Source organism: Haplochromis burtoni, unplaced genomic scaffold, assembly GCF_018398535.1.
Source record: "Haplochromis burtoni strain Fernald_Lab_line unplaced genomic scaffold, NCSU_Asbu1 Contig_269, whole genome shotgun sequence".
In the NCBI taxonomy this organism is placed as follows: domain Eukaryota; kingdom Metazoa; phylum Chordata; class Actinopteri; order Cichliformes; family Cichlidae; genus Haplochromis; species Haplochromis burtoni.
This window is the reverse complement of record NW_024582630.1, coordinates 174775-199614: the sequence shown is the minus strand read 5'-3', so window position 1 is coordinate 199614 and position 24840 is coordinate 174775. Positions and strand designations below refer to the sequence as shown.

Sequence of the window (24840 nt, the reverse complement as noted above, 5' to 3'; positions counted from 1 at the left end):
CACACACACACACACACACACACACACACACACACACACACACACACACACACACACACACACACTTTTCTCTCTCCTTTAGATACAAAGACCATCAACTTGAGAGTCTGACACAGACCTTAACCTGCACTTTCTCACACTCTCTCCCACATACAAGCACACTGAGTTAAGGTTTGTTCTAACATTTCGTGTTTCTAGTTGTGTTTTGGATTCATTAGCAGTGACACAAGGAGACACTTTAAAGAGTGTAGACCATTTTTGTTTGGCTGATTAAAACAGCAGAAATGTGCATTATCTCTAATTAAGAAATGCCAGTCCTGGAACAAACGCTTTTCAGTGTTACAGACAAACTAGACACAAACTCAGTGAGGTCACACCTTGATGTTGCCAAAGAATATAATGTGTTTAATATTACGATACATTTTCTGTCATGACTCGTGAAAATAGTAAGTTCAGTCACATGAACATCAGTTTCACGCCAACAACTAAAAGGTGGAGTGATGTCCACACTGTAAATATCCACAAGGAACATAACGAGAAATACTCAAGGTAGTTGGTGTGGTGGCTTATTAGATTACTGGACTGTTGATTTTCCTAAACTCACCACATTCTGTCCAGTCAAACAAGTTAGCCATCCTTTAAATTTAGTGGGGGTTTTTTTTTTGGTTTTTTTTTTTAAACTGATCATTTGACACATTATTTAATATTGCATCATGTATTAAGGTATAAGGGGACATTTTAAGTGCATTAATTGCTACATTTAAGTTAATTTCCTAATAGGGAGCGACAGTTTTGACTTTTCAGTGCCATGAAGTATTTAATGGACCATCCTGACCTTTATAAGTAATCATGCTGTTTCTCAATTTCTGTTTTAACTTCACAGTTGTGTTCTCCACAAAATCACACACAATTCCTTTAAAGACTTCACAGAGACACTTTTTACAGTGAAATTAGTAAAGAAAGAATTTTTAGACACCTTTAAAAATGAACAGCAATACAAATAAATTATCTTCTTAGTGAGATTTGTTAATTACAGTTGAACTCAAGCACAACAGACATTTTTTTTCATATCAGAAGAAACAGGAAATCACAAAAAAAAAAAATTTAACTCATGTGGTAGCTTGTCTTAATTCTGCTTATATGTAGCCCCCAGAGATCAGTTTTGAGCCAGGAATCACGCTGACTAACTGTACCTAACTGACTGTTTATTTATTTTTGTCAGACAGGTTATTTTTATCATGCTGCCCTTCTTATAAGTTGATCCACTTCACTCTAAGCCCTGGTTATGAAAGCAAGAGCAGGAAAAACACAAGTTTTTTTTTTATGATTTATGATGATAATTTAATCTGGATTAAACACAAACTAAATGGATCAGCACCAGAAAACTCCAAAAACAATCTGTGAGTGTTCAGTAAAGTCCTTCACAAAAACCTCATAAGTGCAGTGTTTTGTCCAGTACCAGCGCACACGTTCCTGTACTCATCGGCATTTCTTCACAGATTTTCCTCTCTATGGCTTTCACACACACTTTCCTCTTCTCAAATAACCATGCTCATCAGGGCCCAAAGGGGCATCCATTTTTCAGTGTTGCCATGACAATCCCAGCGAGGAGGGGTGTTTAGTTTGACTGGTGCAGTCACGTTGATAAATGACCCTCTTATTGCTGGCTGTCGCCCAGGGATTACTGTATACACTCTCTCTCCCTCTTTTGCTCCCTCACACACACAATCACGCGACTCTCTTTCCCCCAGTGGCTAGCTGTCCAGCTGATACACACACTCAGATCACTTTACATGCTAATTGGCCGACAAGACCTTTAACAAATAGCTGTCTAATGAGTCGTTCCTCTCCACGGCAGGGCAGGGTCTTCCTGAGTCTACATAACCACGTGATGGGAAGAATGCGGAATAAAGACGCAACTCAGGGGTCAAAAGGTCACATTGGCTATGTATAGAAAGCCTGATTGATTGAAATAAGAGCATAATACCCATTTCAGACAGTGGCACAGGTTAAACCAACAACCCTATTGATCAGATTGCATTAGTGAAGCCGAGTCGGAAGCTGTCCAGGTTATCCCACCTCCAGTAAAACAATTGGGTTCCTTCCAAAGAAAATAGATGTAAAACGTTGAGTCTGGAAGTCAAAGACTGAAAAACTAAACATCAAAGTGTCTTTGTTTTACTCTGGTTATAGATCCCACCATGAGTATCTATCAGAGTTTCTGTCCAACACAAAATCTCTATGGAAAGTAAAAAACAGTGTGTTCCATATATTATCCAGAGCACCAGTGTCATTTACACATTTATGCATATAAGTATATAAATCACAACAACAGTTGCCTCAACATGCTTTACATTTGAAGATAAAAACTCTACAGCTGCATTCATTTCCACATTACCAAGCTGGTGGCAGAATTTATATTATTACCCATTTCTGCTCATCTAAATGAACCTGTGCCACATTCATGGCAATAAAATTATGTGAAATTTTTCAGTTTCACCACTGTGTCAGTTACTCTCACCCTGCAGAGCACCATCTAATATCTCACCATCTCACATAAATAGAAAAATGGGCAAGTGTGTCTACAGGCTCACAGTTTTTTCCAGGCCATTTCTCTTTGACCGAGAGCCCAAGCCCCCATTCCCGATCATAAAGCTATTAGCCTTAGAGGGGAAAACATCCTCCACGCTACAGTAAACCAGAGAGGACCAAGGATAATGTATCTCTCTGCTGGCACCCCTGAAAGTCATCAATTATTCATACACAGGCACTCAACAACCTGAAATAAACACATACACTCACCATATACAAACACATACATGTTCACCAGGCACTGAGACAACCAGTCAATTCATACCTTCAGAGGCGGAGAGAAACAGATTAAGTACCTCCTAATTTATTTGTCCTCACTGCGGCGGAGTTTGTGTTTGCTGATACTGGAGCATTGCTTTGCATCCATGGGTCCACTGTTGAGGTGCATTGTGCTTATTTGCACCAATAATTGCCAAAAAAGGCAGACCACAAACCTGATGTCAGAAATTAATATTTGACTGTACCATAGAGTCATAGCAGAGGCAGTTCATCAAAGGCAAAAACAAGGTGATAATTTGCACCATGTAGCATTCACACACGAGGCACCGAGCACAAGACGGCATTAGCAAAGATATGCAGCAATATTTTACCAGCAGTCATTATTTTCTACTGCATTAGAAGATAAACCCTACCATGGTGTTTCACAGGCTGTTGTAAAACAGACACTTCTAGACATTTTTATAAACCTAAGAAACCAACAACTAAACCACAATCACTCGAGGAAGGTTTGTACAGCATGTAAGTATGTAAGGGTCGTTATAATTTGGTTTCATCAAAATCGGATCAGTAGGTCAGCCCTGACACTCTATTAAAGCTAAAAATACATACTTTTAATTACAGAGGCCTAAACGATAGATTTGGTCTGAAAATACAGTGCAGATTATGACTTGCAAGCCAGGAGCATAGGACAAATTTTCAGATTTATCAAATTTCTTCCTGTGCTTATTTTTCAGGTGCCTCGATATTGAGCAAATCTGTAAATTTTAATGTGATGTGGGCCAGCACATCATTACCACTGCCTACCATTTGTGCACTGACTGCATTAGACTGAGGTATGTGTGCAGCGCTCAGGAGAACTCTTTATCACTGCTTTCCTTCCACAGTGCATTTGCCCTACTGAAAGGAAACCCACTAAAAAATTAAGACATGATATTATAGTAAATAAAAAGAGAAACAGAAGAAAATGGATTAAAAACAAGTCCCGGGGAAGAGAAGAAGTTTTTTGAAGTTTTACGATACATCCTTTTTGAAAAGATGTAGATTTTTAAAAAAAAAAGTTAAACATATAACTGGAAAAATGAGATGTGGAGAAATGATGCTGCTGAGCAGCAACTGAATCCTGAAACTCAAGTGGATCAATCATGTGTGCATGTTCTCTGAGGTTAAACAAGCAACAGATGAAGAGAGACACCACAACAGAATATACACTGACACAAACAAGAAATAATATGAAACGCGTACTGTGAAATGCCTCAAAAGAGTGGGCTATACTGATAATTAAATCATCCACTGTAGACCCTGTTCACTCTGAAACTCCATCCTTGTTTTCTCATTTTTGCCCTTTAACAATTATACACGTGAGATCATATTCCTGCAGATACTGATATGTTGACCTATAAAGCAAACCTTTACCCAAACTCACAATTAACATAGATTTAAATAGCTCCTTGTTTATTTAAGTGAAGAGCAGCTATATGCCGTCACTTTGAAGGATTCCCCTCATCCTACTATGTGTCTATACACATTTGGTCCTCGGAGATGCAGTAGAATATAAATGCATATGTACTCACAGCCTCTCAGTGCCTCTGGGGATGTTTTTGGGCACAGTGTGGATCCCCAGGCCATGGCAGTCCACCGTGTTGCTCAGGCAGCTGCAGGGAGTGGGGCACGCCTCTGCACCTCCGTGACCTGCCAACAGCACCGTAACACTCCACGCCAACACCATCTGCATCCAAGATTGAGGAGCCCGGCCTATGTCCACTGCAATCATCCCACAGCCTCCTGACCCAGCTCCATCCCCTCTTTTTCCAGCAGGCATTCTGCTCTCCTGCGGAGCTCCCCAACACTGCAGAAACCAGCCAACAGATCCTACCCTCTTCCTTCTGCCCGGGATGACTGACCAGTACTACCTCCTTAAAGAAGTGAGAACCAGCAGGAGAGTGTTTAAAGGGGCTGAGACAGCAGCATAGCCAAGTGAAGTTCAGCTCAAACTGAACGACTGCCACTTGATCCTGGAGTGGCCTTTCAGGGAAATAAAGGAGGACGGAAAAAATACGAGTATGTCCTCTTCTTCTACTTGTCACCAGCTTTAGAGCTCCCTCCAATTGGCTTCTCTTCTTCTACTCTCTCTCTCTCTCTCTCTCTCTCTCTCTCTCTCTCTCTCATGCAGCTGTACAGTGTGCTCGCCTCTCCCCTCTACTTTTCATTGAGTCATTGTGCACTGAACAGTGAGCCACTAGGAAAAAAAAGAAAAAGAAAGGGGGTGTGGAGGGGGGGACTCCCTCACTCCCTCTATCTCACACACACAGAGTAATCATCCATCAAAAGCTTTTACAAATAACAGCAGCAAGACTCCCCCCCCCCCCCCCCCAACTCCACACATACACGCATACGCACACACCAGTACCCAGAGTGACCTCACATCTATTCAGTGGCAGCAGTAGCAGGAGCCGCCACCATCACTGAAGGTGACAGCAGCCTTTCTCTCTCTCTTGCCCTCTCCTTCTTTTTGTCTATCTCGCTCGCCCACATGCGGTCTCCTCCCTTGGGGAAAAAAAAGAGCCCGAGGCTGCATGAACATGATGAGAAAGGAGAGAGGAAGAGTAAATTGTGATCACCACGAAGCACGAGAAAATATAACCGAAAAGGAGAAACTATTTGTGGAGAGGAAGAACAATAGATGTGACATAAAAGGAGAGGTTGGAAGTTATACTGCGGATTAATTGGGAATTTTATTTATTTATTTTGCCACGGCTCAGTGCCAAGACTGCACACTGAGCTGCAGGAACTTGGGTTGGTTGGGGAAAGGGGGGGGGGGGCATGACACTGGCATAACTGGAATGCCATAAGCTGCCAGAGCTTACTCAGAAGTCTATTATGAATTCACTGGCAAGGCTTTGAAATTCAAATGGAGCCTGGCAGAGTTTTTTTCCCCAGTCTCCACAGAAACCCTGGCTTCAGCTTTTTGTGATCACCATACTACCAAGGAAAAAAGGAGCGGGGAAAAAAACTATCACGGATACCGTGAAGAAAAACCACTTACAGCTGGAGATCTAAAGTAAAACCAGTGACAAGGTGTTAAATCCACAAGGAAACAGTGTTTGCTCATTTATTGATTTGTTCATTTATTGATTTGTTCTTCTAAGTTATGAATTATTTAGGTCTTCAGTTTAACAGTAAAATAAACCCCAGATTTCTACAGCAAAAAATAAATAAAAAATGTTAAAAAGGAGAAGAAGAAGTTGTTGTTAAATGTAATGTTCTGCCAATCAGCTGTATTATAAGTTAGTCTTAAATGGTTTTCAGGCACAGCATTATTGGTGCCTTATAAGAAGAAAAAATCAGTTCTTTGGCTTGTATCCCTTCTTAAATGTATTCCTGATTCACACTGTTTTATACAACAGTTTTGTGGAGTGTAGTCAGAGCTTCTCTCAGAGATAGATCTGGTTTGTTATTACTTTTCAGTGTGACTGCTAACACCCGGAGGGCACAGTTTACCCAGCTTTTTATTTACCACTATACATGAGTGATTATTGCTCGTGGCCTCACTTTGTCTTCTCCTGGCAGACTCGGAGTGACGGGTTAATTTAACCCGCTGCACTTCAGAAGTGATGGAAAACAAATTGGCCACAGGCAGAGGCCGGCTGCTTCCTTTGTGCAACTGAATTGAATGACTCATTTGGCCATATTCGGTAACAAAGAGAGGGAGACAAGATGTTGACATCTCGAGGGGGTGGTCCCCCTTATTTCTAGGGTCATAATAGCTGTCTGAGGCAGGGGTGGGTGCCGAGGCAGGGAGGGAGCTTTTACTGCAGACGCGTCTGAATTGATTTCTGGAAGTAAAGAGCAGATGCTTTTGTCTCAAAGGCATCAATTCCCAAAAGCTCTAGTGTTTTTCCCTACATGTAATGCAATTTGTCAATAAAAGTTTTAATCCTGAAAACAAGGGAAGTCTTAAATGTTGATGAAATTAGTTTACCCATTAAATTGTTTGGTAAATCTGATAAATTAGAGAACACATACTGCACAAACATTGGAAATCTAAATCAATGTATGAATATGTGGTGGTATAAATGATGCAGTCCCCAAAACATTCACATAAAACTCACAGGTGAAGCAACATCAGCTATTTCATTACAACGTGATGTTCAGGTGGGTCAACAAAACTGCTCAGAAATGACAGGAAACAAAGGCAAATTTCCCCGAATCTATGTCTTGATGCATGCTCAGTCATCCAGCGAAGCAAATCCCAAAAGGTTGATTCTGCTCATCTGGACGTAGCGTTTTCAGTGGGAGAAACATTTCATCACTCATCCAAGTGACTTCTTCAGTCTCACGTAAATGGTTGGGAAAACCATTTACGTGAAAAGGGAAAGACCATCTCTGAAGCGAGGAAGTGGCCTAAGGGTGCATCTTTCGCCATCTTACAATGCTGTGATTGCAGCCATTCCCCAACTCTCTGTGAATGGTACTCATGGCCATGGAGCAATGGTCTTTGATCAGTGGTTGTTGATCAATGGTCATGACAATTTGCATATTAATGATCAAGGAACTGACCTCACAGCCCATTGTTCATTTAGTGGTCTAGCTTCAGTCATTTTGCAAATATACTGTTTATAAGATTGGGGAAACCTGCAGTCAGCTGAGACTAAAGAAGTCACCTGGATGAGTGACGAAACGTTTCTCCCACTGAAACCGTCCAGATGAGCAGAATCTAGTTCGACTGAGCCAAAAGATACACTGCCAAAGTCCTGGTGTCAGGAAACAGGACAGGACCCCCAGCAGTCCCATATCCAAACTGTGTGGACTGCACATCAGGGACATGAACAACATAGGCAGGCGGTCGTGATATTCTGACTCATCTGTGTGCAGGACTAAAGGAGCACACTGCGCAGTTAACGAAATATGTGCAAACAGGAAATCCTTCTACTATAAAACTGCATTAAAACATCTTTTGAAGATGGCACTGAGAATTTTGTATTTCAATTTGTCGTAATCTTCAATCACAAATCTGTATTTGTAATTAATAGAATAATTACTGCAGGTATAAGCTTGGTTAGTTTTCCATACTAAAATTTTGTTTAGTTCATCTTATGTTAAAGAGCAATCTCATGGGAAATATGGGCTTACGTTTACTTATTGATAACAACAACGGATTACCGAGTACGCTGAGGGCAGGAAGTGAAATATACTAGGTAATACTGCCATGAAAAAACTGTTCATGGCAACAGTGAACAATATGTAACAAGCTAAAGTGTATTTGTATGTAAAAAAAAACCTTAACTGGCTCATGAGTCCTTCCAAGACACAAGAAGCTATTATAATGTCATTAATCTGAAAACACAGTTGGAGACAGACATCTGCATTATTCAACAGCACCCTTCAGTGGGCAAATACTGTCACTGCATTTAAGGGTGCTGTGTGTTTGCTGCTGGGCAACGAAGGCTTCAATTTCAGATTCAATCCAGCCTGAAACTGAAACACTAATTGAAACATTAACTCTGACAAGTTTTCTGTAGAAAACAGAGGTTTTAATGCAAAGTGGATAACCCGCCAAGGAACCCACTGTACACACTTAGCTTATTTTACACTAAAATACAAAAACAATCAGGTTACCACAGTTTACACCACATGATACAACAATAGTCATGGATTAGTTAGCGCTTGGACAACTGAGAAAACTTAACCCAATAATGAATTCAGTAGGAAAAGGTAACCTGTTACCATGTGTGTGTGTTTGCCCCCACCCCATTACAAAGGAATAAGGTGCACACGAACTTCTGGAGTAAAAACTAAAGCTCCACCCACTTTAGTAAAACCTGGATTTATCAGTGTTCCAGCTTTCTCACAGCACACAAAGAACTCATCAGTGACCATGCACCGCAAGCAAGCAGTCAACTAAATGTTTCACATGTATTATCTAACAGACACGCAACACTGAGACTTAAAACATCTATTGTGTTGTGTTTCACATATAAAACAGTTTCACATCATAAAGACGGTCTTCCAACACAGAGAGGCATATTTGAAAGCAAAACAAACAAGCAAAAATTTAAAAAATTCAATGGAGTTCTCCCCTTAAACTGTAGAAAAGTGAAAAGGAAATTTAGTCTCTAAAAACTGTTAATTCTATAAAGCAAAGAGAAGGCAAGGTTTCAGTGTCCATCAGTAATGTTCAACAGTTCATACACTTTCATCAAACCCCATTGTAACAACATCCACGGTACTTTCAAAACAAGATACAGCAGAAACAGCTTTCAAACACCTTTTTTTTTTTTTAAATTTTAAACCAGCACTTGTAATTTAAAAAATCTAGTAATGTAATCTGAAAATCTGGAACTGTTGTGCTCGTACTCACAATACAATGAACTGAGCAGTTAAGCTGATCTCCTTTTGTCTCGACAGATCAGAGAATAAACAATAAAAGGAACATAACTTATGCACTCAAATAAAAGGCAAAGCAAATAACATTACTTATTGCCTGTGTATGTCCGATCTTTGAACACTGACCAACGCTTTTTAAGAGTTTCTAGGAAGATAGATTGCTTAAATTTTACTTTTAACTTTTGTGTGAGTTATAGTTAAGTTATGTGTGTTATGACATCACAAACAGATTTTTAAAAATATTCTGAAGACGAACATGTTTACAGACTCGTTGGTGCTAAAATAAATAAATCATCTTTAAATCACACTTATGTGCTGGCACGTGACTGCAAGCAGTCTTATGTTTTAGCATTTTGTGATATTAAAATGGTAAAGAAATGAACTGTAGCTGCTTTCTTACTGTAATAAGAGTCATAGTGGAGTAAGTACTTTCCCAAGAGTAGGCCAAAGACACTAAACCCATTACAATAAGAACCTGACTGTAAAAGATTACTACTCATCTTAATCAGAATAACCTTAAAAAAATAATAAAAACAAGCAAACAAAGCCAAAACCTCCATCCTTTCAACTTTCCTTACACCAACAAATCTTTGACCACCTTTACTAAAAGACGCTGTGCAAATATTTTATTTTGAAAGTTTAGTGACTGCTCAGCAGTTCCCATGTTTCCCTCCCTGCAAACTGTGGATTTTGGGTCTGTCTGCAGCAGGAGACCACCACACTGACAAGTGTAGGAAAACACAAGATGAAGCAAGCAGCATCTGGACTTTCAAGTTAATAGAATTAGTATAGCACCTTTAAGAAAAAGAACCTGCCACAATATATATGAAGAATAAAAAATATATATTTTAGCTCCCATAAAGCATTCAGAGAATGCAGCATTTCATATTTGACCAGTGAGAAGTATCCCAGTCACTGGTTCCATATTTGGGGGGAAAAATAAGGTGACCTGCTCACTGATTCTGGATCAGCAGCACAGCACAGGAAAAAAAAAAAATCAATGACCCAGTTACTGTAACCCAAGAGTTAAAATACGACGTACCAAACATGTTAATGAAGTTTACAAAAACAAAGCCTAAAAACATATAAAAACAACATACTGTACAACATGTATACATATTCTATACAACAGACTGTAAACACAGCTATCTAGTGGTCATGTATTTTGATACAGTAGCTAGAATGTTAAGTGATGACTGCCACAAGCAGGTCCAACAGCTGAGCCAAACCAAAGCCAGGATCCTGTTATTGATTGATACCATTCACATTCAGGGAGACCTGGGTGATAACCCCAGAGGTTAGTGGCAAGCGACACTGTTCGAATGGTTTAAAACTTATGTGGAAATTTGATTATTCAGCAGATCAAACTGGATGGAGCAGACTTTTTTTCCTGTTCAAATTGTAACACATTGCAACTGGTTATCAAGTCTGCTCATATTGCACTTGATAACCAAAATAAACAGCTAATCTGAGCTCTTTTGTTTCACCTGAATTAGTTGAAATCAATTCAAACAAATAAACTGAAGGACCAACAGTTTTCACTGATGGAAGCTAAAAAAGAAAAAGAAAAACCTATCATGCATGTTTGTAATAGTTTGTAAACAGTGCAGTAGACAAAGAAACTTTCTGGCATTGGTTTGGCCGTACTGACTAAATTTTTCACTGCTATGCATCAAAAATGCTCTGAAAACAAACCAACAAAAAAAAAAAAAAAAAAAAAAGCAACAATAAAGTTAATACTGCCAAAGTCCTGTCTGAGATGAGGAGGTGTGGGGCTTTACATGGAGATCTCCTGAGAAGGAGAGCAACACAGCCTGGAATCTGAGGGCGAGTCCTTCTGAGAGATGGATGGAAGAAAAAGAGGTGGAAAGAAGGTGGAAGGATAAAAGATGTTAATGCTGGCATTCAATCATAATACTATTTCACCTATACAACCACCAATAATACAGAGGAATCATGAAAACCGCAAAAGCAGAATGAAACGTTACAAAAACAAAATGCGTGCCTTTATGAAGTATTTTCTAATAACGCAATTACCTACAAAATTATAACCATCAGTGTTTAAAATGGATGCGATTATGATTATTCATTATCTGCTTCTTGTATTATCTCTGCAAGAAGCAGAGATAGTGCAGGTAGATGACGTGTCTAACTGGTGTCACCCATCCACAGCAATGAGAGAGGCTCAGGTGTGAAATGTATGGTTTTCAGGGTTTTTAATCGGTTTTCAGCGTTATTTTGTTATCGTTTTTATCGTTAACTCGGTTTTTCTGGGTCTTTTCACGTGTGTTATGAATAAATCTTTTTTTCGGTACCGGTACTAGTTTTATTTGGTTGTATTTATCCGCGACATTAGAAAATATTGTCGGGCATAAACCAGTCCGTGGCGCAAAAAAGGTTGGGGACCGCTGCTCTAATGCACGTAATAAATCTTCATACATAGTATTAAAGATAGGAAATGAAAACACATTTAAAGTTAAGCCTGTGCAACTTCCTACAAAAACAAAAAAAAAGTAAATATGGAAAATGACAGTCCTAACACACAAAATGGAATTATTTGCAATAAGCAGTTTTTCATTAGTGCCTGGAAGAAAAATAATTAATTAAAATTTGAACATTAACTTTTAAATATATATTAAGCAAAGACGGGTGGATGATGAAATACCTTGGAAACCTTCAGAGCTTTGTCTTTGTGAAAAGCAAAATCTGGGTTTTTTACTACCAGTCCTGCTTTTCCCAACACAGGACCGCTCAAAGGACTGTTCACCTACACACACACACACACACACACACACACACACACACACACACACACACACACACACACACACGAAACAAAAGTATCACGGTTTGACATGACAGAGTCCTGGCTTTAAATACCATTTAGCACATGATGTTATCATATTTCCAAGGAAAAGGGACATTTTGGGATCCCCCGTTTTGTGGTTAATACAAAAATGTCAGTGTTAGAAAAACAAAAACAGACTTACTGCTTGTAAGATGTCGTTCTCTTTATCAGATTTTCTTACAGTTCTGGTGAGAGCATCAGGAGAGATGTGTCTGACTCGTCTCTCTGCAGTTAGCTGCTCACCTCGAGCTTTGCGCTGTTACCAGAGGAGCACGGCGCAACAGTAAGAGACAGCAAAAGTTACATATGGATATGTACAACTTCATTATTAGCACTAAAAATCAACCTGTAAGCTCTTTGATTTTTCCAGTAATGCCTTTTTTAATATTTATATAATATTTGGTGATCACAGGTTTTCTGAACTGTCTTCCTTCTTTATGTTAATGCATATAAATTTTCATAAAAATCAAGTTTAATTATTAAACTTCATTTCTCAAGACTTCCCAGAATTATTTATTACCTTGATGAAGCCACCAAAGGAGCGGGAACGCGGGTGTTTCTTGCTGGGAGCTGGAGGGACCTGGCTGCCCTCATTGGTACGTGTCCCAGAGTTTGTCTGTTTGACTAACTGCACACAAAAACATCACATTACATTTTATTTCAAAAGAAACTGAGCTGTCAGATTTTAGTATAGTAAGAAGACCCTTAAGCGAACCTGTCTAACAAGTTTCTTCTTCTTGGCAGAGTCTGGCATGTTGTGGTGGACGTGTCTGAAGAGCTCCTTCAAAGCCTCCTCTGTATATTGGTTAGCTGGTGACTGACACTGCTCCTGAGAGCCAGGGCCCAGAGCAGCTGCCCTCTTCAGAGGTAGTACTGTCCGCTGAGCAGGGGAGCTGCTGGTCGCCAGAAGCTCCAGATCATCCTGACAGAGCACAGGACAAGTCAGACTGTACACTTGAGGGCACACCGTTTGTATTAGAGCCATTAATGCAGCCATTTATTCTAAATGCTTCTTAAGGTTTCACACATAATCACACTTGGATGTATCAGGTACAATTTGGGGCCTCAATTTGACATCAAACCTGCCCTGCTAAAACCAAACCTGAGCATAACCATCTTCATACTTTTCACTGACTGTAAAAAGTAAGAGAAAGTGAAGAAAACAACTTAAAAGTTGTCTTTGAATTTTTATTGTCTTTTCAATTAATTTATTGTTCCAAAATTCAAAAGCAGGAGAAATGCAAAATAATGTGAACTTGGTTCACTAACCTTGGTCTGCAGAGCCTTGGTCCCAATGAAATGCATTCTAGCGTATTCCCGCAGGTAGACTGGGGCCTGAACAACATACAGCAGAAAGATGTGCCTCACTAAACCAGTAACATGACATTTTTAAAACCCTGATTCATTTTCAAAATGTTCAGCTGTTAAGTCACACGTTTGTCTATAATCACCCTGAAGAGTTTCTGTGAGTGTTTGATGAGAAAAGCCATGCTGCTGTTTAGTTTCTTCAGATTGTCTTTAAGGTCACCAGCTGTCATCTAGAGCAGGAGAACAGAATGAAGAAAATATAAATCTTACCAGTGTAAAAATGCAGGTCTTTTAATCTTCATAGGATATTGTCATGAAAATGTAGACTCAATAACAAAATGTATTTAACAAGCTTTTCAAATCTCTGTAATATAAGATCTGATTACATGTTACATTTTTCCAGGTTTGAATCAGCCTCAATGTATTAATTTATTATTTTCATTGATGCTGCTTTTTTAAATTGCCCAAGTTCTAACAACATTAAGCCCTTCCAATAAAGACAAAATGTGGGTTTTTTTAGTCTGTGTTACAAAACATGTGCATTCCCTTAAAATCCATCAGCATATCCCAAACATTTGATTCTATTCATGTGAACGTAGTGTTTTCAGTGGGATCCATCAGGATACTCGCCATCCTCCACTGCATGAATGACTGATGTAAAAACTATTTAGCTTCCAAAATGAGCAAGACACTCTTGATCTATAATTTGCAAAGTTTTTATTTCTTTTTCTGAGAATCTTTAATATGGAGTAAATTATGACTCTTACATGTCTAGGCCAGAGGACGTGTGGAGCAAACATGAGGGCCAGGTTGAAGGAGGACATCTTGTTCTTGTCCTGCTGCTTGGCGGTGTGGTAAAGCAGGTCCAGCAGCAGTTTGAGCAGTGAGCGGTTGGCCTGAGGTAGGAGCAGGAAAAGAAGCTGCAGGGCTTCAATCTGACGCTCCTTGTTGGGTATCGTGGTCTTGTTGCCTTGTTCATCAAACAGAGTCATGTCTAGAAAAAAAGTTATTTAAAACAGACAAAATAGATTAGAGTGGCTATGTATTAAAAAAACACAAATGTTTCACCAAAAACATGACAGAATTATTAAATGAGAATTGTACCTCTGTTCTAAAGTGAGAAAATAAAGGTATAACCAAACATGTGTTTGTTTATATTCCTACCAGCTATTTTGAGGTGAGCATGAAAGTGTCTGTGTGTCAGCAGGGGCTCCGGCAGCTCTCCCAGGAAAGTCTTCAGCAGCGTGGCCGCATCATTGGGATGAAAGTCCCCAGACTCCAGGTTGAAATCAGCCCCACTGTTGAGGAGCTCCTTCAGGGCCTGCTGTCGAACACTGTTTCCAGGCACCCGAAACAGTCCCTCAACGTGCAGATCTAAGTGTGCAAGACCAGAATAATCGAATGTCATCATTCTGGATCAGTTTATGGATTCACCATTCCTGGATGGCATCAAAACAAGTAACACAAGTAAATAAAACAAGTAAATAAAAGTCAGATCCGCTACAAAAAAACTAAATTCAAATGTTTGGCACCGCAGAAGGAAAAATGATTGTCCCTCAAAACAGATCATTTTCCGAATTGTACAGAAATATTTTGGATTTAGGGCAAGTGATGTTAACCAAGAACAACTAGCTTGCAACAATGAATTGAAATCCCCAATGCAATTGCACCACGTGGCCAAAGATGTGTCCACTACTCACAAGGCTTCAATAAAATGGTCAATGTACTCAGACAAAACAGATGTTATCCTGTTCTGTAATTATTTTTCCAAAAATGGAAATACTTCTACTCTATGCAAAATGATCATGGTAATCGTTTTGCACATAATTGTGCAACCCTATTTAATATGGCTGATTGGAACAGTTAATGCATATGGTGCATACACGTATTCAATTTGAAAATATGCTGACTGTTAAAGTCTTTTAATAATCACCACATTTAGCAGGATATTTCAAGCTTTGAAAATAAGTCAGTTTTTTCTTTGCGCTTGCACTCAGTGTGTTTTGTCAATGTATCTGAACAGTATGAAGAAGTTGTGGCAAACGTGTAGTAAGAGTTAACATATAGTACATATTAAATAAAATTTGCAGTGCCAAACTTTCAAAACGGATTATCTTGTTATTCTGCTCTGAATCCAAAAATGTACTGCATGATTGTGACCTCAGGAGAGTTTGTCTAAAAGAGTGCACAAACTGAGAAAGCCTCTTCACAAATGAAACACGGCCAATGTTGCAGCCAGTGTAGTTGCTTTCTACATGAGCGAAGAGGACACGGATGTATTAACAACTGATTAAGGAATCTGCGAATATCATTTAAATCACTCACTTTTACTCAGGTAATCAATAAGCTTGTACATCTGGGCCATGCAGCTTTCTGTCAGACAGGTTCCAAACACAAGGCTCTTATCTGTGAAAGCATGAACAAGGAGATACTAAAGATTAAAGACCTCTCAACAAATTTGCATATTCTACATGCGCTTTCAGTTTTCACCACAGTCGTAACCTAGCTGAGTGTCTGACCTTTGCGTTTAAGAAAGTTGAAAGAACGGAAAAATCCTCCATTTCCGCCTGTTGGGGTCTTGGGGCTGTCCTCTCCCAGAAGCTGTGCAAACTCTGACCCAGGAAGATCAATTAGTCTAGTAATGTTACTGAGCACCAGCTCCAGGAAAACATCTGGGTTCTCATGGCGGAGTTTCTCAACAAAAAAGTCTGGGTTGAAGATGACTGGTGGTCGGCCAGCACGAGAAGCCCCAGGAGATTCCTCATGGTTGATCACCATACTGTACACTGTATTGCTGAGGAGGAGATGCATAAGGTTAACACATGTATGCAAGTGTGAGGAGGACACTTTACATTTAGATTTAGCACTTTTATCCAAAGGGCTCTGGAATTGGTGTCTCATTCAACTATTTGCTGATACACCCATAACAGTGAGTCACCATCCAAGGTGGCCTTAACAATGTCGGATTCACAGTTTCACCCAAAGAAATGTTAACATAAACAGCAATAAGGTGTACACAAACTGTCTTATAGATCTGATCTTCAAAATTCAACATCTCAAGCAAAGTTTGATAAGAACTTTAAGACAGTAAGCTACGGCAAACAAGATTACTTTGTTATTTAGCTCGTTTTACCCTCTGAAGAAGGTGAATGCATACACAGACACGCGGGACAGTGATAGGGTGTATATTATAGATGTTAACCTAGATCCATTTTAGCTGATGTGAAGTAGATCAGCCCAAACACATTATGTACATTCAAGCAACTCAGCTAACATTGCCAGTGCTTTATGTTCCCACTAGTATCCGATAATATTTTTAGACGTAGCTATACATTTAAATTGCTCCAAAACTGTAACTAATATAATGTGTGGGTGTTTTAAACTGCATTACGACGACGACAAGCTGATGACACGCTGCTGTGCCACTACACTAAAACGACCAAGCTTGTTGAGTGGCAGTTTATCACTCTCATTAACATAACGCGTTTTCAGCAGTTTAAAAACTCCATAGCTCAGCAATAAGCGTAAGAAACTCCTCGTCTATGTTAATACCAACAAAATATAAAAAATCAATTTCGTTTTTACCTTCTTTTTTCTGTGTTTTCATCTGCAGCTTTACTTGTAGCCATGTTCAGTTTGAATGCTCGGCTGTTGTCTTCTGGGCACCGCCTACGTCGTCAACCATTGGTGGTTGTCGAACTCGGGGCGTAACACGAGGGCCATGATTTGCATGTCTCTTACTATGATTGGTCAGTTTGAATGTAGGGGTTAATAGAGAGGAAAACGATATCAGTAAACAAACAGAGCTGAATGAACTAAATATTCAGCTCATTCAGCTATTATATATCCGCAAATTTTACACAAAATATCAGCCAGGCGTCAATTCTTTTTTTTAATCACAGTTACTTTTGCGTTGTCAAGTATGACCTTATTATTAATAGTAGTAGTATATATATATGATTTAATAGGTGTGAATGGATCTCTGCCACGACAGACTGGCAACCTGGGCCCTGTTTCAGAAAGCCGGTTTAGTGGAAAAACTGAGTAAGTATACCCTGAGTTAACGAAAACTCTGGGTTTTTGGTTTCACAAAGCGAGTTTAGATTAATTCTGAGTGAGTTACTATGACGACACACTCCGTGAAGCTAACCTGCCCCCTAGCAGGTTTACTTCAACTAACCCTGACTTTCTCCGCCTCTTTGTCGGAAACCTGACTGTATTGTAAAACTTTTCTTCTGTCATTTAATGGTCGGGCATTGTACAGCTACAAGCATTTCACCCCCATGTCATACTGTGTATGGTTGTGTGTGTGTGACAAATAAAATTTGAATTTGAATTTGAATTTGTAGGAAGTGTCAGACATGGCGTGCTCCTTCCTTGAAGAGCCAGTAGATGTTGAAGCCCAAATTCTCCGCAGAGCTCTCCGCCGGGAGAGAGTGATTTTATCATTTCCTGATGATTTTCTGTGTGAACGTTACCGTTTTTCAGCACAATCTATAATTTATTTGAATAACATCCTCAGGCCTAATATTGCACATGTGACACATCCCGGACATTCTCTCAGTTCTGTACATATTATTTGTATTGCACTTCGGTTTTTTGCAAACGGGAGCTTTCTGTATAATATTGGTGACGCTGAGCACGTTTCCAAGGCTACCGTCTGTCGGGCAGTCAGGAATGTTACAGTTGCACTGAAACGTCTCCTGTACTCGTTTGTGTTCCCCGGTCATAGACCCACAAGATTTATCAAAGAGGGATTCCACAAAATTGCAGGTATCAGGATGAACGAAACTTAATTCATGATGTGGTGATACTTGAACTACTACTTAAATTTTACATTTATTTTCAGGGTTCCCAGGCGTGATTGGCTGTACAGATGGCACTCACATTCCAATCATTGCTCCTTCAGTAAATGAAGGAGACTATGTGAACAGGAAGTCTTTCCACAGCATTAATGTACAGGTACATAGTTCCCTGTAGCATTTCAAACTAACAAATTATTTCATTATAGTAATGGATGCTAATTTGTGTTCTCTGCACTGTGAAGATCATATGTGATGCTGCCAACATTATCACAAATGTGGAAGCCAACTGCTCAGCCTCTGTGAGTGGTGGTGGTGGAGGACCCCCACCTGTTTTTCGGGCCTCCGCTTTTTTTCTGTTGGCTATAACGGGCCACTTACTCAGAGTTTGCACTAAACCGGCTTCCTGCAATAGGGCCCTGGTGTACCCAGCCTCTTGTCCAATTGCAGCTGGTATAGGCTCCAGCCTACAGATTGGGTTCTCATTTTTTCCAGATGATTGGGCACCGTGGAGAAGAAGAGAAATTTAGTTTGTTGTGAAGAAGTTATGTGGAGCAGTTACAAAAGTTGAAAAGTGATCATATAAATGGGGGTTTAAATTTTCAACTGATAAGACTAAAATAATGTTTTTTACGAGGAAAAGAGCTGGTAATAGTATCAACCTCAAATTAAGTGGACAAGAGTTGGAAAGAGAACAACCTAAATTTATTGTATTTTGGTTTAATGAAAGGGTGACATGAGCTGTAAATATTAATAATAATAATAATAATACACACGTGCATATTAAACATAATGAGGAAGTGACAGAAATTCTTTGAAAACCATTTAGTATTCGTAGTAGTATATATAATCCAAAACCATTGGATTATTCAGGGCAGTATCAGTGCTCCATATAATTCTCCATAAATGGCAACAGCATGTAACAGCTCCATATAATTCAGCAGCAGGTACAAGTCTTCATAAATTCAACAATATCCATTATCAGTCTCTAAGACGCTCCATAAGTGCATTTAAACAACCCCGACAGCAACATTACAGGAAGTGATGAAAAGAAAGAAAAGAAACACCACTTCCATGGCTGCAGGTGTATCAAATAAAGCACCTAGGCACGCAGACTGCTTCTACAAACATTTGTGAAAGAATGGGTTGTTCTCAGGAGATCAGAGAATTTGAGCGTGGCATCGTGATATGGTGCCAGCTGTGCAATTCATTGTCATGAAATTTCCTCGCTACTAAACATTCAACTGTTAGTGGCCAAAGGGATCACCAACTTTCTGAAGAGTCAATCACTACAGACCGCCAAACTTCATGTGGCTTTCAGATTAGCTCAATAACAACCGTAGAGAGCTTCACAGAATGGGTTTCCATGGCCAAGCAGCATCCAAGCCTTAAATGCAATGCAAAGCACCGAATGTAGTCCCTTCTATATCTAGGGTGTTCTGTATAATGTTTGATCATGATTATACTTTTTTTTTCATATATTTTTTCTACAGTAAAAAAGTAACCTTGGATTTCATATATTTTTTACACAGAACATGCAAATAAAGATTTGAAAATATTTTGTAGCTGTTGTTGAAGAGCTGCGTCAGAGGTTTGCTCTGCTGTGACAGAGCTGCTGCTGAACAACAAACTAGTTGTTAAGTTATGAAGTTAATTTCCTTCTCATAAAAAGTATTTATGACACAGCAACATGACTGTTTAGTTTTGTTGCATTTGTGCACTTTGCAATGCAATTACTTCTCTGCTTTTCTGTGCTTCGAGACATCACTTCTGATGAGTGTGTGTTTAATGTCCACAGTGTGACAAAGTGGATCTATAGTCAAATCCATTCATTGTTAAGTTGTTTGTTTTTTTTATCCCTACCTATTAAAGTAACTCTCTCAAATTACACCAGCCAGGAGCGCAAGATCGGAACAAATGAAAATTAAAAGAATCGATTCATTCAATTCAACACACTTTTATTAAAATTTACATGGGTAAAGACCATGTGAGACATCTGCAGAGTGCAGTAATCACTGTCACAATGCGCATTAGGCAAACTGTTGAAAGAGTAACACTATTGTGGTGGTTGGATGGCATGTCTTTCTTGTGACAAATTCCACACTAAATTCAAACATTGTCTGTGGATCACGTTGTCAAATAAAATATATACAATTTTCAAGGTAACTGTGTGCCACAGATTTTTTAATTCCTATTTGGAATTACTTTACTTTAATTTCAATATAATTTAAATATTCTTCTCCTGAAAGTGAAACTCTGACAAATACACATGCCATAAGGCCAGTGGCAAAAAATACTTTTGGTAACGACTGACAGGGTCACAAAACTGACACTGTGCCTCTTCAGCCTACATGTTCCTTACATTTTTACATGCTGTTGCCATTTAAATAACCTGCATAAAACAACAGGATTCCTGGAGCATTTAAAACTAGGTCACTGGTTGGCCCAATATTAAAGGAGAGGATGCTAAAACATTAAAAGCATATGGACTCTTCCTTCAGGAATGTTGCAATGCTATGGAGGAATTGTAGCACTTGGAAGAGTTAAGCATGCTAGCTGACATGAAAATTCAGATTCAGAAGTTTCCATTAAAACTGAGAGAAAAATGGAGAATAAACACAAACAAGATTCTTGAGAGGACTGACCAAAGAGCATGTCTTCTAGATATTGGTAACTTTATTGAACATCAGATTAGGATTATACCAGACCCAGTTTTTGGAGATATACAGGATTTACAGCTGCAAAGGGAATCATAAAACCTATTAAATCTCAAATAAAATCGCAGTTTAAAAGAAACAGCTTTGTCACTCATGTTTCTCTTAAGAATGACTGTAAAATTGCTTCTTTCAAACATGAAAAGTCTCCTGTCAAATCAAGCTTTTTCCTGTCTGTATTGTGTACAGGATGGTCATATATTGGAACAATGTCGATAGCTAGGAAAAAGGTCACATGGGGAAAAATGAGACTTTATAAAGTATAACTGACTGTTTGACTGCACAGTACAGAGTCCTGCCTATTGAGTGTAGTACCAGCAAATGTGACAGAAGAGACTTCTCATTAAAAGGTTTCTTGAAACATCTTCAAAAAACTAAAGAAGTCGATTCACTTTTCTCTTTAAGCTCCTTCGATCAGAATAGAATGTTATCATTTAGAATGGAATATCATGAAGAATCATATTTTATCATGCAGAATGTAACATTATCGTCTAAAATAGAATGTCAAAATATGCAAGAAAATTTCAACTTGTCCAATGAAACATACTCAAGTATGGAATGTCACAGTGCCGAATGAAATGTCATCATATACAATGGAATGTCATTGTATAAGATGACATTTTATGATGCAGAATGGAATTTCATTGTCTAGCATGGTAAATAATCATATGGAATAGAACATCATCATGTAGAACACAATGTCATAGTGAACAATTGAACCAAATGGCAAAACAAACAAACCCACCAACTTTACGCCCTGAACCACTGAACAAGTGAAACCTATAAATGAAATTGATGATTTATTTTAGTGAAGAACACAGTAAATGGAGCTGTGATAACTGGGATATGTATTGAGAACACCTGATTGGAGGCAGGCATATGTCTGTGATATGTAAAGGCGATCAATCAGCATGTGTTTTTCAGTAGTTGCAGGAGCAATAAGTTGCGTACAGTGGGGCAAAAAAGTATTTAGTCAGCCACCGATTGTGCAAGTTCCCCCACTAAAATGATGACAGAGGTCAGTAATTTGCACCAGAGGTACACTTCAACTGTGAGAGACAGAATGTGAAAAAAAAAATCCATGAATCCACATGGTAGGATTTGTAAAGAATTTATTCGTAAATTAGGGTGGAAAATAAGTATTTGGTCACCTCAAACAAGGAAAATCTCTGGCTCTCACAGACCTGTAACGTCTTCTGTAAGAAGCTTTTCTGTCCCCCACTCGTTACCTGTATGAATGGCACCTGTTTGAACTCATCATCTGTATAAAAGACACCTGTCCACAGCCTCAAACAGTCAGACTCCAAACTCCGCCATGGCCAAGACCAAAGAGCTTTCGAAGGACACCAGGAAAAGTATTGTAGACCTGCACCAGACTGGGAAGAGTGAATCTACAATAGGCAAGCAGCTTGGTGTGAAAAAATCAACTGTGGGAGCAATCATCAGAAAATGGAAGACATACAAGACCACTGATAATCTCCCTCGATCTGGGGCTCCACCAAGATCTCATCCCGTGGGGTCAAAATGATCATGAGAACGGTGAGCAAAGATCCCAGAACCACACGGGGGGACCTGGTGAATGACCTGCAGAGAGCTGGGACCAAAGTAACAAAGGTCACCATCAGTAACACACTACAACGGCAGGGAATCAAATCCCGCAGTGCCAGACGTGTTCCGCTGCTGAAGCCAGTGCATGTCCAGGCCCGTCTGAAGTTTGCCAGAGAGCACATGGATGATACAGCAGAGGATTGGGAGAATGTCATGTGGTCAGATGAAACCAAAGTAGAACTTTTTGGTATAAACTCAACTCGTCGTGTTTGGAGGAAGAAGAATACTGAGTTGCATCCCAAGAACACCATACCTACTGTGAAGCATGGGGGTGGAAACATCATGCTATGGGGCTGTTTTTCTGCCAAGGGGACAGGACGACTGATCCGTGTTAAGGACAGAATGAATGGGGCCATGTATCGTGAGATTTTGAGCCAAAACCTCCTTCCATCAGTGAGAACTTTGAAGATGAAACGAGGCTGGGTCTTCCAACATGACAATGATCCAAAACACACCGCCCGGGCAACAAAGGAGTGGCTCCGTAAGAAGCATTTGAAAGTCCTGGAGTGGCCTAGCCAGTCTCCAGACCTCAACCCCATAGAAAATCTGTGGCGGGAGTTGAAAGTCCTGTTGCTCGGCGACAGCCCCAAAACATCACTGCTCTCGAGAAGATCTGCATGGAGGAATGGGCCAAAATACCAGCTACTGTGTGTGCAAACCTGGTAAAGACCTATAGTAAACGTTTGACCTCTGTTATTGCCAACAAAGGTTATGTTACAAAGTATTGAGTTGTATTTTTGTTATTGACCAAATACTTATTTTCCACCCTGATTTACGAATAAATTCTTTACAAATCCTACCATGTGGATTCATGGATTTTTTTTCACATTCTGTCTCTCACAGTTGAAGTGTACCTCTGGTGCAAATTACTGACCTCTGTCATCATTTTAGGTGGGGGAACTTGCACAATCGGTGGCTGACTAAATACTTTTTTGCCCCACTGTATTACATGAAGTTTGCAACTCAAAAACAGAGAAACTGATTTATAATTGTTTACTGATATTTACTTGTGTTGATTTCGTCTTATTTGTTGTAGATTTTGTATGGTTGCTCGACCATCCGTCTAGTCATCCGTGGCATGTGTGGTGTTACATGTTTGGAAAAAGATCTGTTACATCTTAAAAATTATTTGAATAATTTTGTAATTTCAATGGGAAAAAAGTTTTGCACAATGTTCTTAAAATGGCATTCTGTACTGTTCAGTCATTTTTGACAACAGAAAAGAATATATTGCAATATATTGTGAGTCATCTCTTTCCTTCTCATTTTCCTGTTTAGAGGCAAAGTCACCCTCTACAATGGAGGCAAAAGAAAATAGATGTATTTTCTGTTCATGTTCTACTTTACTGATTCAAGCTGGGAACCTTTATTAGAATTAAAATTTAGACAAAGTGTGTATTCGATCTACTAATATATTTTATCACAACATGAATATAGCCTGAGGTTCAGTTAGCTTTGCATAAAATGGTTTGTAGAAATGTTAGAAATCAAGGAACTACTTTTCTTTAAGTACATTTCAGGAGTATTTTTAACACGAGTATCTGTACACAGCAAATCCAGCATGTCCAAATTAACACTGTCGGATTTGATTTCAACACTATTAAAGTGTCTATATGGGTCCACACCAGAGAGTGTTAATTTAACTCTTTTTGGAGAGTTGGTACGTTAACTCTGATTTAGTGTTAAACACCAAATCTGTCTGGAGTTGATAATTTAACACTTGGTGTTAAGAGTTTATATATTAACTCTCAAAGAGTATTTTAGTTTAACTACGTAAGAGTTATCTTCTAATTCATTCTAAAAAGCGGGAATTTTACTGTTCTGAACTTCTAGAAATTTCTTTTGGAAATAAACATTTACTAAAAAGATGCAATGGTTTTTGAAAAACATTTATTCTGAACTGTGCACCACAATTTCAAAACATTTTCTGAAAGATGTAACAGTATACATGTTCTCACTTTCATTAGAATTTTGTTTATCAAAAGGTCTGACATGGTAAATGCAAATAACAGCATTCTCATCACTTATTTCTTCAATACAATATGCATGTCCTTCATTCATCCCTTTGTGGAACTTCAACGCACTTCTGCTCTCCCCCATATTCCATCTTCACAAGCATATCCTGTGCGGAGATTGAATAAAAATTAGTTGACACTAATTAATGGCACAAATAATCCAGTAAACAATTGCAGCACAGTAAAAAAAAAAAAAGGAATCCTCTTTGAGCCATTACTTGTGTAAAGTATTTTCCCAAAAGACAAGGACACAGGCAACAGGTAATACTGAACTAAATGTAAAACCTCAACCTTTTTCATTTTTACCTAAACCGTGTGCACAAAACTCTGGAGGGATCTATGCTAACGTA

At 39.1% G+C, this 24840-nt stretch overlaps 2 protein-coding genes across 3 annotated transcripts in view; both read right to left on the bottom strand.

Moving 5' to 3' along the window:
• slit1b (slit homolog 1b (Drosophila)) overlaps window positions 1-5022 on the bottom strand; it is a 78125-nt gene extending 73103 nt beyond the window's left edge. The window contains exon 1 of the mRNA XM_005939966.3: window positions 4383-5022. Coding sequence (XP_005940028.1) covers window positions 4383-4630 — 248 coding nt within the window. The 5' untranslated portion in view covers window positions 4631-5022. The remainder of the gene's footprint in view (window positions 1-4382) is intronic.
• Window positions 5023-8245: 3223 nt separating this feature from the next.
• On the bottom strand, window positions 8246-17216 carry arhgap19 (Rho GTPase activating protein 19). Of its 2 annotated transcripts, none has more exons than XM_005939968.3 (12): window positions 16937-17216; window positions 15871-16145; window positions 15677-15757; window positions 14516-14725; window positions 14119-14345; window positions 13495-13581; window positions 13313-13378; window positions 12759-12965; window positions 12564-12671; window positions 12186-12299; window positions 11861-11962; window positions 8246-11029 (listed from the first exon to the last, which is right to left on the bottom strand). In XM_005939968.3, exons 1-12 carry the CDS (start codon window positions 16978-16980, stop codon window positions 10973-10975), a joined length of 1578 nt encoding a protein of 525 aa, XP_005940030.1. In that variant the 5' UTR covers window positions 16981-17216; the 3' UTR covers window positions 8246-10972. The 2 variants fall into 2 exon arrangements, with proteins under 2 accessions (XP_005940030.1, XP_005940029.1); XM_005939967.3 differs by having other exon boundaries at window positions 8251-11032; window positions 16937-17210.
• Between the last annotated feature and the right edge of the window lie 7624 nt (window positions 17217-24840).